Raw genomic sequence first — 18,483 nt, forward strand, 5'->3', positions numbered from 1 at the left:
TGTCCTTAACTCAGAGACCTGAGTAGCAGTGGGCAGCTCCAACAAGCCTGTCCTAATCCTCTCTCTGTAACAAATCACAGATCACCAGCAGGAAGAAAAGGTTTTCTCCTCTGCATTTACCCAGATTGGTAAAACTGTTCTTAATCTGAAAGTGCAATATTCTTGGGGTGGTTGTGCAAAAGAACCTCATTTGTTTTTTGAAGTTATGACTGTATTATCCTACAGAGATTCAATTAAGCACAGTTATGGCCCTTCCCTACCTATTATGTACTGCATGGGCCATGTTCCTTACATAGATTACATTATTCCTCAAAAGCCATTTGTTTGTAATCATAGTTTAAATTGTGTTATTCAACTACTGCCTTACATTTTTGCTCCAGAGGAGTGCAGGACAGTTTGTCTTGTATTTGCCTTTTGGATTATTCATAAAAATTGCTGATAGTAGAAAGCTTACTCATCCTGAATGGTACTGGCAGAGTATTGCTGCTAATAGAAGTTCAGTCTTGCAGCATGTAGAATCATAGAATCAACCAGGTTGGAAGAGACCTCCAAGATCAGCCAGTCCAACCTAGCACCCAGCCCTAGCCAGTCAACTAGACCATGGCACTAAGTGCCTCAGCCAGGCTTTGCTTGAACACTTCCAGGGACAGTGACTCCACCACCTCCCTGGGCAGCCCATTCCAATGCCAATCACTCTCTCTGCCAACAACTTTCTCCTGACATCCAGCCTAGACTTCCCCCAGCACAACTTGAGACTGTGTCCCCTTGTTCTGTTGCTGGTTGCCTGGCAGAAGAGACCAACCCCCACCTGGCTACAACCTCCCTTCAGGTAGCTGTAGACAGCAATGAGGTCCCCCCTGAGCCTCCTCTTCTCCAGGCTCAACACCCCCAGCTCCCTCAGCCTCTCCTCATAGGGTTTGTGTTCCAGGCCCCTCATCAGCTTCGTTGCCCTTCTCTGGACACCTTCCAGCACCTCAACATCTCTCTTGAATTGAGGGACCCAGAACTGGACACAGGACTCAAGGTGTGGCCTGACCAGTGCTGAGTACAGGGGCAGAATAACCTCCCTTGCCCTACTGGCCACACTGTTCCTGATGCAGTCCAGGATGCCATTGGCTCTCTTGGCCAGCTGGGCACACTGCTGGCTCATCTTCAGCCTACTATCTACCAGTACCCCCAGGTCCCTTTCCTCCTGGCTGCTTTCCAGCCACTCTGTCCCCATCCTGTAGTGCTGCTTGGGGTTGTTGTGGCTGAAGTGCAGAACCCTGCACTTGGTCTTGTTAAATGTCCTCTGCCCACCCATCCAGCCTGTCTAGGTCCCTCTGCAGGGCTCTCCTACCCTCCAACAGCTCCACAGCTGCTCCTAGCTTGGTGTCATCTGCAAACTTACTGATGCTGGACTCAATCCTCTCGTCCAGATCATCAGTAAAGATATTGAACAGGACTGGGCCCAGCACTGATCCTTGGGGAGCACCACTAGTGACAGCTGCCAACTGGGTGTGGCACCATTCACCACCACTCTTTGGGCTCTGCCATCCAGCCAGTTCTTGACCCAGCACAGAGTGATATACATTCCCATAACTGTCATATGGAATACTTTTGTTAGTATTTGATTCCTTGTATTTCAGAGGAACCTAGGTTTTGCTGAAGAAAACTGTATTTTCTTTCAAAGAGCACAGCAATATTATTCTCTGGAATGAAAAAATTAAAGTCTGATGTTTTACTTAGTACAGCTTTCAAACATGAAAGTATTTCCCTGCTCACACTAGAATTTCAAACTGATTTTCAGGCCATATTTGACTGGGTAGACATTGCTGGTGGCAAGTTAGCATCTATGTCCCCTGTTGGAACAGATCTAGAGACTGTGAAGCAGCAAACTGAAGAACTTAAGGTATGAGCTAGCAATTTTATTTCATTTATATTTTATTCTGTCTGCATTTTAATGTGTCCTTCAGTATTTTTCAAGTGTCAAAAGCATTTAGCCAATTTCTAGTAAGAAAGAAACTGTGTGGAAATGTCAAATAACATTTTAATTGCAAGATTTCCATTTGAAAATATATTCCAGATTTTGGTGAGACTATGATTTGCAGTGTGAATATATTCTGGTAGTCCAGTGTTATTTGTAATGGCACTCCTTTTCTAGAGGCTATAAGGTTATATTATGTATAGGCTTCTTTTACAATGACCTTCACATGTTCTGGTTTCTACCATGAACAGCTGCCATAAGGCTCTGAGAGAATGCCTCCAAAGCCTCAATTCTGCCACTTCAGGCTTTATTTAAATGCTCATACAGATCATGACATTCCCAATCCATGAGTAAGCCAGAAATCAACATTTCAGCCTAAAAACCCTGCCTGTGCAGATCTGTGACAGAGTATGCACCTGATGTTGGCAGGCTGTTATGTTACACATAAAACCCAGGGATATATAACAGTCAGGCCATGGCCTTGGTTTTGTTGTTCACTGCTGTGCTTTTTTGGCTGTGGGTAGGTTGTTTATTTTATGATGTAACTTCAAATGAACCATAGTCTTCCCCAGCTACATGTATGCAAGTTGTGTTTAGACTGCTGCCTTAATTGTGTGTACAGAAGGGTGCGCTGCTGAAGAAAAACTGCTTTCAATTCTTCTGAAGAATAATTCTGTTTGAAGTATTATCACAACCACAAAACCTAGAAGTTAGTCAAGATAAGAACTGTCATCTTTACAGATCAGGGAGATAACTGGAGAATGCTTTCCCATTGTGCATCTTTATTGTTCTCTGGTCACAGTGGTATCTACTAGAGTAGTAAGGTAATGGTGCATTTTATCAGCTGACTGTCTGGATCATCAATGTCTTGCAAGTCTTTTGGCTCTCAAAAACAAACTCCCAAATATATGAAGTCAGTGGTGATCTATTAGTATTGTAGAAGCTGCTGTGTTATACTTTATTCAAGCATAACTTGTGTTTTTTTGTTTAATTTTTTTATTTACCATAGCAATTTAAGACAGAAGCTTATCAGCAGCAGATAGAAATGGAGAGGCTGAACCATCAGGCAGAACTGTTGCTGAAGAAGGTAACACAGGAGAGTGACAAGCACACTGTACAAGACCCTCTCTCAGAGCTCAAACTCATGTGGGATGCCCTAGAAGAAAAAATTATAAGCAGACAGGTAAATAACCTCGAAGATGTGGACTTTATTTGTGACTTGGATTTGTTTTGAGAAGAACTTCTTAGTGGGTATTAATGTTTCTATCAATTTGCCTGTTCTTTTTAATTTTGAAATTACAGAACTATATATATTAGGATTTAAAGATTACAGTTTATTGAATTGGGTTTATGTTTTTTAAACCCTTAGCAGTGGGGTGCTTTTTTTTGGTCGCTTCCTCTACCAGCAGTGCCATGAAGAATCATTTTTCTTTCATTGTGGTTATTTGATGACATCTTAAATAGCAGTTCAAAATGTATTTACAAGTACAAAAGTAATGCTAGGTGCTGAACTGAGCACGTGGGATAAAAAAAAGATAGTATAACAACTTTATATCAAACAGAGTGTTCTTTCCTTAAATTATGAAAGTGAAGAAGAGATTTAAAGGTGCAGTACCCTGAAGCACTTTGTTGGGTTTCTTTAAATTGGCAAACTAAAGATAAAAATCTAATGCACCAAATTGCATTTATATTTAAATTACATTTAACATAAAGGAAAACTACTGTCATATCTCCACTCTGCTTACATGAGGGCTTCAAAGGTCAGGAATTTAAGTCTGGAATGTAGGGATTTTACAATGAAATTGCTAACTCAGCTCCTACTACAAAGCACTTGCTTATGTTGGGTAACTCCTTGGGTTTTATGCTATCATTTACATGGATTCCACTCTGGATTACGGTGACTAATGTTAATGTAAGCCAATTCAATAGCATTGTGAAACCATTTTATTGTTAATTTTCTTTTCACTTTAGCACAAGCTGGAAGGTGCCTTGTTAGCCTTGGGGCAGTTCCAGCATGCCCTGGACGAGTTACTAACGTGGCTGACACATACCGAAGAGTTGCTGAATGAACAGAAACCTGTGGGTGGAGACCCCAAGGCTATTGAAATTGAACTTGCCAAACATCATGTATGTAATTATAATGACTATTAACTGTAATGCTCTTCTGATGTTTATCTTAGTGGTGAGCCTTGTAGTAAAACTTAACACTTGATAAGTATTTCTCCGTAGTGATTTTCAAGAAGCAGATTATAGTTGAAATGCAGGCTTGGACTAACTAATAATTTTCTTTTTACTCATCTATATTCCTTCCATATTCCATGTAAGTCATAGAGGATTTAGCCAAAAAGAGCAGCTCACAGCAACTCACCTTAATCTCCACCTTTTATTCAACTTCATCTGACCCAGGGAACTCAAAAGTTATTGAACCTGCTGTACACCTTGAAGCAATAAACTCCTTGATTAGTTCTGTTCAGGCCAGCTCTCACAAAGCATGTGACCACTACACATCTTTTCTTCCCCTTTCTTTCTTTTCAGAAAAGAGGGGTTTGTTGTGCTGAATTGTGCAAAACTGTACCTCAGCTGGGTCCAGCTGACACAGGGACTGCTTCTCTGAAAGTATCAGCAAAGTTCAGAGACATGTGTCCCCATCTTTTTCTCTCTTCTACACAGGGTTAATTTTTTGTTGGTTTCTTTTAGTGTTTTTATTGATTATTGTCAGTTGGGAGCCCAAGTAAGAACACTTCCATTGCACCCTTACTTTGAAGAATGAAGATGTTCTCTGTCTCTTTGTGTGTGCTATTCATAGCACTTCAAACTAACTTCATAAATCCTCTTTGTTTCTTTAAATCTTCCACTTCATTTTTGGCCTGATTGTGATGTGAAAAATAATGAGTCCATTTTGGGTTTAAGATAATTGATTGAACTTGATACTACACAGATAATGAAGGCATTTTCATTGGTTTTGTTAATGCAGTTTTGCAGCTTCTGAAACCCTTTGTATGGTCAGCTGGAAATTGAGCCAGAGTACAATATCTACATGCCCTTTGTGACTTCAGTTAGAAACAAGCCCTTTAAAAAACACTATTACAAATGCAGCTTCCAGTCCATAAACCCCTTATATTCTGGTCAAACAGAAATGTTGTACTACTGAAGAAGCATCCACGTGTTTATGACTTCATCTGCCTTCAATGCTGAAGGAGTTAAGCAAGCACATCAATGAACCTACTTCCTTTTCATGAAACAGAGTTTATAGGTTAGAAAGTTCATGCAGTGCATCCTGTGGTAGCCTGGAAAAACATCCATCTCTTGAATAACTTGGGAAAAAATAAACCTTATTCTTAGGCTCAGCAGGAAGGAGGGAATAAGATGCCTCTGCTTCTGTGAATATCCCTTTCTTCACTGCTAAGGAAATAAAATATCTTTAAGTGCTTAGCTCAGAGAAACTAAAGCAAATGTAATGTGTCTTTTCTATATGAAAGTTCCTTTCTATCTAGATTTAAACTTTTTCCACATGCTACCACACTGAGGGAGGTGAGTTTAAAGCAGACCTCATGGAAGACCAACTTGAATTTCTTAAATTGGGTTTACCATTCCCTTCCCAACCATTCTGCATATTATTTTTCTATTCTCAATATCTGCTATTTTAAGGCATTATTTTATGATTAAGAAAAAAGACCAAGATCAGAATATTTTGGAAAATAACATCCTTTCCCCAAATACAGTTTTTGTTTCAGTGGTGTTACTGTGGTTGATAATAGGTTTTCAATTGATTGAAGGAGGTCTTGTGGTGTGAGTATTACAATAATTCCTCAGCTTTTACCACAGCAGAAATGTCCTGGTAGACTGACATAACATGAAAGATGTTTTAGATCTGAAATCCACGAAAAGCCATTGTGTGAGTCAGGTTATGTGGCACAGCATGCACAAAGTAGTCAAGCTATGCCAGGGGAAATTTAGGCTTGAGGTGAGGAGAAAGTTCTTCACTGAGAGAGTCACTGGACACTGGAATGGGCTGCCTGGGGAGGTGGTGGAGTCGCCGTCCCTGGGGCTGTTCAAGGCAGGATTGGACGTGGCACTTGGTGCCATGGTCTAGCCTTGAGCTCTGTGGTAAAGGGTTGGACTTGATGATCTATGAGGTCTCTTCCAACCTTGGTGATACTGTGATGCTGTTGGCACTATCGCAGTTTTCATGCCTTATTCTCAAACCCAAAGAATCCTATGAAAGGAAAGTGTGTAGGAAAATAAAGAAGGTGAAGAAATAATTCTTTGCTATTATCAGTGAAGAAAACTTTTCCTAGTGTCAGATGCAGATCCATGTATTCAAAAAGTATATACTGTTTGTTCCAAGGTATCCTTTGATTGAGGAAACCTTAATTATTAGCTTTAATTGCTGTTGCCTGTGTTGATGTAAAATCATGGTCTTGCCACTGGATTAGATCAGTCACTGTGATTGCCTTCATTCAATAACTTAGCAACATGGCCTGTGTTACACTTGTAGGTGCTACAAAATGATGTTTTAGCTCATCAGTCTACAGTGGAAGCAGTTAAGAAAGCAGGAAATGATCTGATTGAGTCGAGTGCTATTGAAGAAGCCAGTAATTTACGGAGCAAGTTGGAACTTCTGAATCAGCGCTGGCAAAACGTGTTGGAAAAAACAGAACAAAGGAAAGAGCAGCTGCAGAGTGCCTTGATCCAGGTGAACAGGAAATTATTGAATAAAGAGATAACTCCAGAAAGTGTGTTTTCACATGAAGTACATAGATACATGCATTAGAAGTTGTCCTAAATCAAAACTGTAACACAGACACTCCTGAGTTTGGAGAAAGTTTGAATCTAACTGTGTCTTCCACAGGTGGCCACTGCCTTTTGTATTGCTGAATCAAGACTTCAGCTTTTGGCCTAAATGTTCTAAAAGGATAAAATGTCTGTATAGATATATTATTCAGGAAAAACACTAATCTCTCAGTAACTCCCTCAGCCTTTTTTCAAACTGTCCATGCATTTGGTTTCTGGCTTTGTTTTCATCATTTAGATTGGGCTAAGCTAGTTAAATTTTGGGTGAGTTTGTTTTTTTCCCTTTGTTGTGTGGATTGTTTTTTGTGGGGGAGTGGTTTTTGTTTGTTCATTTTGGGGGCAGGTGTTTGGGGTTTCTTTGTTGGTTATTGGAGGGCATTTTGGATTTTGTTTGTTTGGCTTAGGTTTTGTTGATTGGTTTTGTTTTGGTTTTAACTTTCGTTTCCTTTGATGATTTGAAGTGTCTGATTAAATCTGCTGCCAGCGTTCTTCTGTATCTGAGCTGGTATTCAAATGGAGAACATTGATATAAGCTTTAAAGTGTTATGATATAATTTAGGCCCAAGGTTTCCATGGCGAAGTTGAAGATTTGCAGCAGTGGCTAACAGACACTGAACGTCAGCTGTTGGCATCAAAACCTGTTGGAGGCTTACCAGAAACAGCAAGAGAACAGCTTAATACACATATGGTAAGTATCAGTGTTAGAATGCTTTGCAAATTGCATTTCAGGACTAACTATCTTTCAAGAGTGTTTATGGTAAATACAGAGCATGTTCTGTATATCACAACATCTGTACAGTATCTTAGAACAATTTAATAGCCTTCCAAACAACACTGTTATTTTCAGTGCAGGAAAAGTAGTCATTTGGGATATACCCAAAACCAGACCATTAGTAGTGTTGAGACAGAAATACAAGAACTTTTGCATCCTTATTCTGAGAAAGAAAAATGGAGTTTACAGATTTTTTTCAGTTATTCCTATTGCTACTTCCTTCTGTTCCTGTAACTACATTTAGGCATTTTCTAAGGTCTGATGGATTTAAAAGTGATTCAGGTTCACTGGACTATAAGTGAAGGAACTTGATCCTTTATTCTTTAACAAAAGCTGACAGTAAAATCCTCACTAGCACAAATGTGATAAGAACTACTGGCTCATGTAGACACTCTGCTTTAATTAGAACTGCCATCCTGATCAGGATGCCTAAATTAGCCCCTTCCTTCCCTTCCTTTCCTTTAAAGAAAAATTCTATGGATTACTCCACCCTTGTAGAACCATAAAGCTTAAACCCCCCCAACACCCTTAAACTTAATCTCTTCCCTCAAAGGAAAGTGATTCACAGTTCTCCATTTATGTAAAATCATGCTGTGCTGTTAGACCAGGATGTAACCCCAAACCTGAACTCCTGGTCTCCTGGCTCAGATATGAGAGTGGTATTTACTGAACTGTCCTTGAACTCAAATATGCCTGGCACAGTTGCCATTAAAACACTGCATTATCATTGCTTTAAAAATCAGATCTTATTTTGGAATTATGCTAAAGGTCATTACCCACCAATACAGGGCAGGGTTTTTTGAGGAGAAAAATAATTTACAGTTTTAAAATCAATTATGACAAGAAACTTAGAATAAAACACAGATCCCTTTTGTCTTAAAAGACAGAAAGAAAGAAACAAAAATAAAGCCTTTTTTATTGTTATTTTCCCCTGGAAGAGTTGAGACATAATCACAATTCCATGTGAGTTAGTGTTTTTTTTTTTTCCATTTTTCATCCTGAAGTTAAAGCAAGACCAAAATATTTTTCCCTGGAAAATCAGGATACCCTTGGATGCCTTTTTTTACTATGCAAATCAAGAGAGATGATAACTTTCAGTTTAAAGATTCTTTAACTAGTAGTATGACTGAAACAATTAGAACATGTCTCCACTAGATACGTGCTCTATATACAATCATCTCCTAACTGTATGTGAACATTTTAAAAGGGGGTTGGTCTCTTCTCCCAGACAACTACTAGCAGAACAAGGGGACACAGTCTCAAGTTGTGCTGGGAGAAGTCTAAGCTGGATGTTAGGAGGAAGTTGTTGGCAGAGAGAGTGATTGGCATTGGAATGGGCTGCCCAGGGAGGTGGTGGAGTTGCCATCCCTGGAGGTGTTGAAGCAAAGCCTGGATGAGGCACTTAGTGCCATGGTCTAGTTGACTGGCTAGGGCTGGGTGCTAGGTTGCACTGGATGATCTTGGAGGTCTCTTCCAACCTGGTTGATGACTATGCTGTAGGCCATCATATAACTTCATTGACTTATCCTTTAATGTATATAACCTTTAAAAATTGTGCCTTGATTTCAGTTCAGTTAAACCTCAGTGAATCTGTGAATCTGTAAATTCTCTCAAATGCCCAGGCCACTTGTCACACTCTGTGCTATTTACCATATCTTCCAAATTCAAACTTGCCCTTATGTGATACAAAGCATGGTAATTTATGATGTGAAACTGAAGAAGAAAGTTTTGCACTAGATTGTTGTTTTTCATTGGAAATTATGTTATGACCCATCTTCTTGAGTGTACAGTCTGTTTCTCCAGACATGCATAAAAGAGCCCTCAACCATAATCTGTTCGCAAATTGAGTTGAGTCTGGGCAGCATTTCCAGCTGAAGACAGTTCCAGGAAAACAAAAGATACAAAGAAACATTGCAGGGCACTAGCAAGAAAGGGACTATAAAAAGAGGCTTTTTTGGCTGTTCCATTTTTTAAATGAACAATCTAGTTTCTTAGATCCTCCTTTAAAAGAACTTTAATTCTTGCTGCCCTCCCTACAGTCTTGTGACTGTATGGCAGAATTAACCACTGCCTTAGACTGACCAAGCCCCAGTGTTTGCTGCCATGCTGTGTCTCATCTATTGTGCCCTCCTTATGTTTACATCTGAGGAATCCTTCAACTGCAGCAAAATCAGATGCACTGGGGAGTTATGGAAACCAGAAATAGTGTAGGGAAGTTGGGAAGATAGGACAAAGCAGGCTAGGTGACACCACCCTCCATAATCCTCAGAAAAAGGCAAGGAAACTTTCTGTTCTGGTAAAATCCTAGCTCTTGGTTGAATCTGCTTCCTGCTTTGCCTTCCCCTGTGGTCGGTTACAATCCTATGTAGACCATCTCTTTAAGAAAATGCTGGGTTTTTGCTCGTCCTGGGAATTGGAGGGAAAAGTTCTTTTCCTCCTATTTGCAAACCACTAACTGCTTATCTCCTGGAAGACGTTCCTTGTTTGATTCTATGATCTGGGAGGCTGCACAATTTCATTGGTACATGTTGAATTTTCTGCATCAAATATTGCACATACCCTTTTGAGTCAGAGGGATGTATGGGAGCTCTTGCCACTTCATCTTTGGGGTTGTTTAGCCTGGAGAAGAGGAGGCTCAGGGGGGACCTCATTGCTGTCTATAACTACCTGAAGGGAGGTTGTAGCCAGGTGGGGGTTGGTCTCTTCTGCCAGGCAACCAGCAACAGGACAAGGGGACACAGTCTCAAGTTGTGCTGGGGGAAATCTAGGCTGGATGTTAGGAGGAAGTTGTTGGCAGAGAGAGTGATTGGCATTGGAATGGGCTGCCCAGGGAGGTAGTGGAGTTGCCATCCCTGGAGGTGTTGAAGCAAAGCCTGGATGAGGCACTTAGTGCCATGGTCTAGTTGACTGGATAGGGCTGGGTGCTACTTTGGCCTGGCTGATCTTGGAGGTCTCTTCCAACCTGATTGATTTTATGATTCTGTGGTGTGCAATACAGAATAGTTAGGCAGTGTACAATAAAGCAGACCTCCCAAGTTGTCTCACTCGCTTCTGAATGTATGTTGGGTAGGTTTGGGCTTTCAGCATGCTGTGTAATTCTGACACTTTTTGTATTTCAGCTACAGTTGGACTCGAAACCAACTGTAGCAAGTCTTGTGCAATAAGTGCATAGTACTTTCTTTGCCAAGCTTTGGATCTCAGAGAAAACATCTGACAGACAATACAAGTTCCTGTTTCCTGTAGAATTGGGCCCTTTCTTTGCACATTTGGCTGTTTATGAATTACATATGTATCCTTTATTAATGTTAATCATGTCCATTAAATGTTGAGGGAGGAATAAATAATTGTAGTAGCTATTGTAAAGAATATGGAATTTCTACCTGACCTATTTTCTGGTGCTTGTTTTATTTAGGAACTCTGTGCTGCCTTTGAAGCCAAAGAGGAGACATATAAGCGTCTAATGCAGAAAGGCCAGCAGATGCTTGCAAGATGCCCAGAGTCTTCTGAGACAAACGTTGAGCAGGACATAAATAACTTAAAAGAAAAATGGGAATCAGTACAAACAAAGCTCAGTGAAAGAAAAGTATGTGGTTTTACTTAAAAACAGAAGTGTAAATCATGTATTTAAGGATGTTAGTGTTCAGTCCTTTTATGCAGACTTACTTGCTTCATCTTTCAGGTTTAAAACTGGTTGTAGAGACAGTTACACAGAATTTATTGTTGTGCTTACAATGTACTGGAGGAAAAAGTGGGATTCAAGAAGTTGATTATCCATAATTGGGGAGGGTGGTGAGAATCGCAGAAGTCTTGTTACAGAAATGCATTAGCTGTTACTGATAAAGCTTATTTGGTATGGTGAAGGCTTTTCTGGTTTTCATTGCAGTAATCATAGACATGAGAGATTGAATAAACTATTTGATCATTCAAGTTTATGCCTTTCTCAGTGCAGAAGAGCTGCATTAGTTTTCCTAGCTTTTATCCATTTTCTCCTTAAATTCCCAAACAATTTACCTTCTGCCACTTACTTCAGGTGACTTCTAATGTAGAGCAATGGCATGAATTCACTGATCTGCAGCATGCAGTTCCCTATTATCTTCATTTTGCTTTCATTCCTTCACAAAGTACAGTCCATTTGTTCTACCTTAAGCAAACAATGAAGAATATTAACAAATACAGACAGAGGAGTTCTCTTTACAGCCCTAATGTGTATAAAGCACAAATATTTAACTCAGAACTTAGTCATATTTTAAAGTAAGAATGCTGATGTCTCTTGAGGGAACTGTATAATGTAAGAGTGTCTCATTAATAGTCAACATGAGCACCTTCTTGCAGGAAGATACAACATTGGAGTACTCAGCTTAGGATGGTTTGAAAGTTTGTTTCAAAGTCGATGTCTGAGGCTGCTGTCTCAGGATCAACAAAAATTCTCTATCCTAAAAGAGTCTTGGTTCAGGCAACCAAAGCGACAGTTGGGTTTTGCTTTAAAAAAGTGGTCCAGGCAAACATGGTCTTTCTATAGTATAAGAGAATAAATTAGATGACCTTTTGAGGGTCATCCAAGTGCGCTAGCATCTTGGATTTCTGGGATTCTACTGTTACTGTCTTGAAATTGATACACCCATATGTCCCCTAGGGTTAAAACGCAGTGTTCTAATGTGGAATTTTTTATCTTGATACTAGGTGAGGTGTTTTATACTCACCTGTTACACATAATTTCACTGTTCTGTTCATCTCTTTTAATATGCTGAACTATAGGCTGTTATTTTTAAAACTCAGACATTTTCAGTTGGATAAATGTTTTTTAAATGCTGAGCTAAATGCTAAACTGAAATTATTTACTTCACAATGCTCAACTAAAATCATTTACTTGGCTGAAGCCGGCGCACAGTATCAGCTGCCATTAAAGCATGACCTCTCTTTGCAGACCAAACTGGAAGAAGCCCTCAATTTAGCAATGGAGTTCCACAACTCTCTTCAAGATTTCATCAATTGGCTTACTCAGGCTGAGCAGACTCTAACTGCAGCTTCTCGGCCAAGTCTTATCTTGGACACTGTCTTGTTTCAAATTGATGAACACAAGGTATGTAAAGAAACAGATGTGTGATGTTTTTCTCCCACTCTGTGGAGACACTTTAACAATGTCCAAATGAACCCTGTCACACTAGCACTCAAAGAAACATATAATTTGTCTTAAAATTGCATTTTATAGTCTCTGTGGCTACATCATTCTGTATTAAACTGAACGTTTGCCGTCTTCTTTAGCCACTAGCATTCAGAGTATTTTTTTTTTCCCCTTTTTTACAAGGTTTTTGCCACAGAAGTGAATTCTCATCGTGATCAGATCATAGAGCTGGACAAAACTGGAACTCACTTGAAATATTTCAGCCAGAAACAGGATGTTGTCCTTATTAAGAATCTGCTGATTAGTGTACAGAGTCGATGGGAAAAAGTCGTTCAACGCTTAGTTGAAAGGGGACGAGCTTTGGATGATGCAAGGAAAAGAGCCAAACAGGTAATCGTACAACAGCTGTTGTACAGCTCTTTGAACTTGGCTGTAATTACATCCAGACCCTTGAGGAATATGGTGCTTTAAAGTACTTTCAAGTAAGCCTGGGGTTAGTGTAACAGACACTGATGAGTTAGTGGAGCAATTTCTGTGATTCGATCACAGAGCACTTCATTTGTGAAATGAAAGCATCGTTTTCAACCTGAGCAGTGACTTCTGTCTGCAATACCAGATAGGCTGAAAGAAGAAAGTTAGAGTATGGCTTCCAGATGTATAGTAGAGCCATCTGTCCTCAAAAAGGAGTTTCACAATCAACCCCTTCTATTTTAAAGAAAGTGATGAACCCTTTTCACTAAGCTGTGGGAGCATTCCTTAGATCTTTTTTTTTCCCTTGGGTTTACACTGTGCCTTGATAAGTACTCATCACTTCCTCAGTCTCTCAATTAGTTACTCTTCTGATACCCTCTGTGTGGTAAGATAGCTGCATTCAGTTTCTTAAAAGCCTGGGAAGGTTTTTCACACCGTTTATCTTACCAAGGAACATTATTTTTCCCCCTCCTCAGATTCATGTTCCCCTCACTGAGGACCACAAGTGATAAGATGCAAAATGTGTGAAAGGCATGTCTAAATATCAGTAGGAAGCTCTAGCTGCTTCTTATTCATGTGAACATGACCATTCAAGATTTGGTCATGTTCACAGCCAAATCATGTTCCCATGCTCACTGTTACTGGTACTCAACTCAGAGTAAGAACTTCTCTAAGCAATAAATTAGGCCACAGAACTGGACACAGTACCCAAGGTGTGGCCTAACCAGTGCCGAGTACAGGGACAGGATGACTTCCCTGGTCCTGTTGGCCACACTATTCCTGATACAGGCCAGGATGCCATTGGTCACCTGGGCACACCACTGGCACATGTGCTGTTGGCTGTCACCCAGCACCCCCAGGTGCCTCTCTGCCTGGCTGCTCTTCAGCCACTCTGTCCCCAGCCTGTAGCACTGCATGGGGTCGTTGTGGCCAAAATGCAGAACCCTGCACTTGGCCTTGTTAAAACTCATGGTGTTGGACTGTGCCCATCTACCCTGTCCAGGTCCCTCTGCGAGCCCTCCTGCCCTCTAACAGATGGACACGTGCTCCAAACTTGCTCTTGCCTGTAAGCTGACTGATGCTAGGCTCAGTCCACTCATCAGTGAAGATATTAAACAGGACTGGGCCCAGTACTGATCCCTGGGGCACATGATTAGTGACTGGCTGCCAACTGGATGTGGCTCCATTCACCACCAGCCAGTTTTTAAGCCAGCACAGAATGCCTCTGTCCAAGCCAAGGGCTGCCAGCTTGGCCAGGAGTTTGCTGTGGCACACAGTGTCAAAGGCCTTGCTGAAGTCCAGTAGACTACATCCACAGCCTTCCCTGCATCCACCAGGCAGGTCACCTGGTCATAAAAAGAGATGAGGTTGGTCAAGCAGGACCTGCCCCTCCTAAATCCGTGCTGGGTGAGTCTGATCCCCTGGCCATCCTGTAGTACCAGAAGCATTGCTGAAAAGGATGTTAGTGTTGAGGCCAGATCCACAGCCCTGAACAACTCGGTGGGTCCAGGAGCTCTGGTTTTATTTGCTTCCATGTGTAGGCAGCCCAGGCAAGAAGAATTTTTGAAAGACACATGGAGAGAAAAATGACCAGCTAAGAAAAGCTGAATCCCAAAGGGATCCCACTTTGTGAAAGCTGGTCAAATTTTTGTTCTTTTCCTGCTTCCTTCCCTGCAGCAGTCTTTGTTGAAACAGGAAGGAAGATCAAGAGCCTGTTCCTTGCCCGTCGAGATACAGCTTGATCTAATGGGAGCATTTATGAGCATCCCAAGGAAAATCTTGGGCAGTCAACCAGATAGGACTTTTCTCTAGTGATTTCTGTTTGTTGTCTCATAGTCTAAGCCCCACTCTTGCTGGATTGACTATTCATTACTAGAAATACAGGATTCTAAATGATCCTATTGACAGAAGTTAGCAATTCTGTCTTGGAAAGATTCATAGTAAGTGTGCCAGGTCATGCCCTTAAAAGGTTACTAATTCACCTGGGAGAAGGGAGGCTAAGTCCAGTGGGCACATGATTGAGCTAATCCTGTGTAAGACACCAGGGAGAAAAAGCATACCAAATCTTTCTGAAGTTTGCTTGTTTGGGCTATGGAGAATTGTTTGGGGTTTAATGGTTTTGGACTATTTCATGAACCAGTGAATTTTAAAATCCGTGCAAATCTCACTGTGATGCAGTTCCATGAAGCCTGGCACAAACTTATGGAATGGTTGGAGGAGTCAGAGAAGTCTTTGGACTCAGATCTTGAAATTGCAAATGACCCTGACAAAATAAAGGCGCAGCTTGCACAGCATAAGGTGAGTCATGAGTGATAAAATGCAGAGTTTCCAGTGTGATGTAGGTAAGTCTATCAGCACTGTACTGGTCAGTCATCAAAGGAAGCAGATATGTGGCCTCACTACAGTGGAGTTCTTGTTAGCAACAGGTTAAATAATAGTTTGTTATGTGTGAGGAGTGACAGAAAACGTTTCACAGGTCCATATATGTGGGGGATTGGTTGACTCTGAATAATAGAGGCAGAAATGCAGCACCACAGAAATTTTGCAAAATAAAGCAACACTGTCTCAGAATAGGATGCTGTGAAGAGGTCTTACTACAGGCTTTTTGTCAGTCCTTAAAGCATAAATTTACCATCTCTTTATTTGGGTTGAGATTTTCCTTTCAGTACTACTGGACTGCCTCAGACCTGAGAAATCCTGTATTTTGACTGGCAGACTCTTTTTATGTTAAGAAGAAATATTAATGAACTCTTTGAGAAAGTACAATGACACAGTTAGTAGCAATGATTGGTTCTCTTTTGGGGATTCAAAATTCCAGGACCAGCTTTCCATCGTGTAAAAACCTCATTGGTTGGCCTAGTTTTTCAAACAATGATCATGTAAAAGCTCCATAAGTTAGACAGAGCAAAAGTAAGAATGGGAGAAGTCCTGACTTCATTTTTTTGTTGGTAAAGAGCCTAGAATAGTATATCACTGAGGATCAAGTGGGTGAGCAGTAGACAGGCAGTGTCTCAAGATTGATTGTGGAGGCTTTTCATCAGGACACAATATTGAAGAGTTGTTCGTTTTGGCATACATTTACTTCTGCTTTTCATGTCAGTTTTATTGTTCTCTGTTTACTCCTAGTTTGTCATTCTGCACAGTATCCCCAAGGGTTCACATATCTTTCTCAGCAAAGTTTCTGATGATTGTACCTCCAGCAAGTTTTGCCCTGTATAACTAACGATGGGTTACTGCATCTGTCTCCTTCACATTTTTTATCATCTCTCAGTTCATGTGATGATTCAAGTGTTGTTTATCAACCAGGAAAACATTCTCCTTTAATATGGGGAAGCTGGCTCTTGGTCAAGCAAAAATAGTTTTACCTATGTTTGCAGTTAAAACTTTTTAGATAAAAGCTACATTAACATTCTTTTAAGCTAACTCTGCAATTTTAGATCTGGGATTGCTGCTGCTGTTGCCAGGATTTGAAGTCAGTGATGAGAACTGGCGTGGGGGAGAAATCATTCTATTAAGAGAGTCTTTTGATTTCTCTGACTGACAGTCTTTTAACCCTTCCACTCTTCTGCAGTCAAGGCTGTGACTGTGTTTTGACATCCTTTCAGGTCCTCAGGTTTCACTTTCAGTCTTTCATTCTCCTCAGGTCTTCTGAAACATTAAACTGGATGATTCCACTTATTCTTTATACTTACCACAGTACGTTTCATGAGCCCAGGTTTCCTCACAGGGCTTGGCAGACTCATCACTTCTCCCAAGATAACTTTTCTCCAGCTTTACTTTGTATAGAAAAATAGCTATTAGAGTTTGAATCTCATTTCTCATTGCTGAATGGGATGGAATGTGGCACCAGGGGCATTAGGAATGAAACTGGCCATTTGGAGGAAGAAGATGAATGTGCAGGAGAGAGAGGGAGTTCTGTGAACTTTGTGACTTCAAACTCCAAACAACCCCCCCCACAAGAAATCGACTCAATTGTTTTTTAATGAGCTGTCAAACCTCCTAACACTGCAATGTCCTTCCTTGTATTTTGAGTCCTTTCCTTCCACTCCCACATATACCCTTCGTGTCTCTCTTAGAGATTTTTGTCCAGCCTTGAAGGTTTCCTTGCTTCTTGAAGTTAACTGTTTTGCTATCTGAACTGAGTGTGTGCTTTGTATGTGCTGTAAGCAATTTGGATTTGCTCTGTGCCAGTTGTCACTGCCAAAAAAACCCCAAACAAGGTCCTGAAAGAAAAAAGCCAAGATAGTATGTTTTCTCTCTCCCTTTCATCTAGAGTGTTGCCAGGGACTTTTTGGGGATTATTCATGGTCTGTTTATCAGCAATTTTTTCTTGTTTTTAAAAGTCAGGAATGGGAGAAGCCTTCCTAGGTCACCTAGTCCATTCTTGTGCTAATGCTGAATGCTCCTTAGAGTATGTTTAGATGAACTTGGTTAATTTTTATCTGTATGTTCCCATCTTCCTTAGAAGGAAGCTGAGATTTCACTATTTTTACCTGTCTGCTTCTGGCAGTTCAAGCCAAAATCTGCTCTCTGTTGCACCTCTGTAAAATCAAATTAAAGTAATTTGGTGCAGTATGTGTAGTCTCTCAAAGAGTGAATTCACTGCAACCCTCTGTTTACCTTTAAATTACCTGGTTAAATTTCAGTTTGTTTTTCCTGTGTGATCCTTCTGAGGCTGCAATTTCAATGTGTTCCTTCGTGCATATCAAGTGGCAGTGTGCATGTAGTGTTAGGTAGTTAATAAACCCCATCAATTAAAAGGAGGACAGATACATTGTTTGTATTGAAGGAAACGTTATAAATAATGGCTTGTTTTAATGTTGGAAATGGTTTGTGGTTTGTTGTAGTTCTGGCTTGATGATGGTGTTTGTATTGTTTCTTAAGCGTGAATCAAATACTGAAGCAAAAGGAAACGTTGGGGTTTTTTGGTTGGTTTTTTTTGGCTACTGGATTTTGATCCTCAGTTCCTTTTAAATCCTGCAATAACCCTGAAATAAGGACATTACAGTGCAAAATACCAAGCACATTCCAATAAGGGAACCTTGAATCACCCTGGGTGAAGTTGCCATACTGTCTGTATAACATAATCTGATGTCTGCCTCCTTCTTAAAATAACTCTGTTCCACTTGAGCTTTCCCTGACACACATTCACATCTAAAAAGAACAGATGACAATGTGGGCATATGGCATAGTTGGTGGAAGAGTTGTGAGCTGCTGTGGCACAGGTTGGTGCAGGCCAGCTGGGAACAGCTTGCCACTTGGAGGTGAGCGGCTATGCCTCTGCCAGCAGCCACCCTGAGGATTCTTTGCAATCTTTACATACCCTGAGGAGGAATTACTAGAAGTTGTAAGCTGTAA

The 18,483-nt window shown here is 40.7% G+C and overlaps 1 protein-coding gene across 9 annotated transcripts in view; it reads left to right on the plus strand.

Moving 5' to 3' along the window:
* The window catches only part of DST (dystonin), a 337,092-nt gene that overhangs the window by 287,918 nt on the left and 30,691 nt on the right, over positions 1–18,483 (plus strand). For all 9 annotated transcript variants that reach the window (XM_064145802.1, XM_064145796.1, XM_064145803.1 and 6 more), the window contains 9 exons: positions 1,790–1,891; positions 2,976–3,149; positions 3,938–4,093; positions 6,465–6,662; positions 7,320–7,448; positions 10,945–11,115; positions 12,457–12,612; positions 12,838–13,044; positions 15,304–15,423. In XM_064145802.1, coding sequence (XP_064001872.1) covers positions 1,790–1,891; positions 2,976–3,149; positions 3,938–4,093; positions 6,465–6,662; positions 7,320–7,448; positions 10,945–11,115; positions 12,457–12,612; positions 12,838–13,044; positions 15,304–15,423 — 1,413 coding nt within the window. The remainder of the gene's footprint in view (positions 1–1,789; positions 1,892–2,975; positions 3,150–3,937; positions 4,094–6,464; positions 6,663–7,319; positions 7,449–10,944; positions 11,116–12,456; positions 12,613–12,837; positions 13,045–15,303; positions 15,424–18,483) is intronic.

This window comes from Pogoniulus pusillus, chromosome 7 (assembly GCF_015220805.1).
Source record: "Pogoniulus pusillus isolate bPogPus1 chromosome 7, bPogPus1.pri, whole genome shotgun sequence".
Classification (NCBI taxonomy): domain Eukaryota; kingdom Metazoa; phylum Chordata; class Aves; order Piciformes; family Lybiidae; genus Pogoniulus; species Pogoniulus pusillus.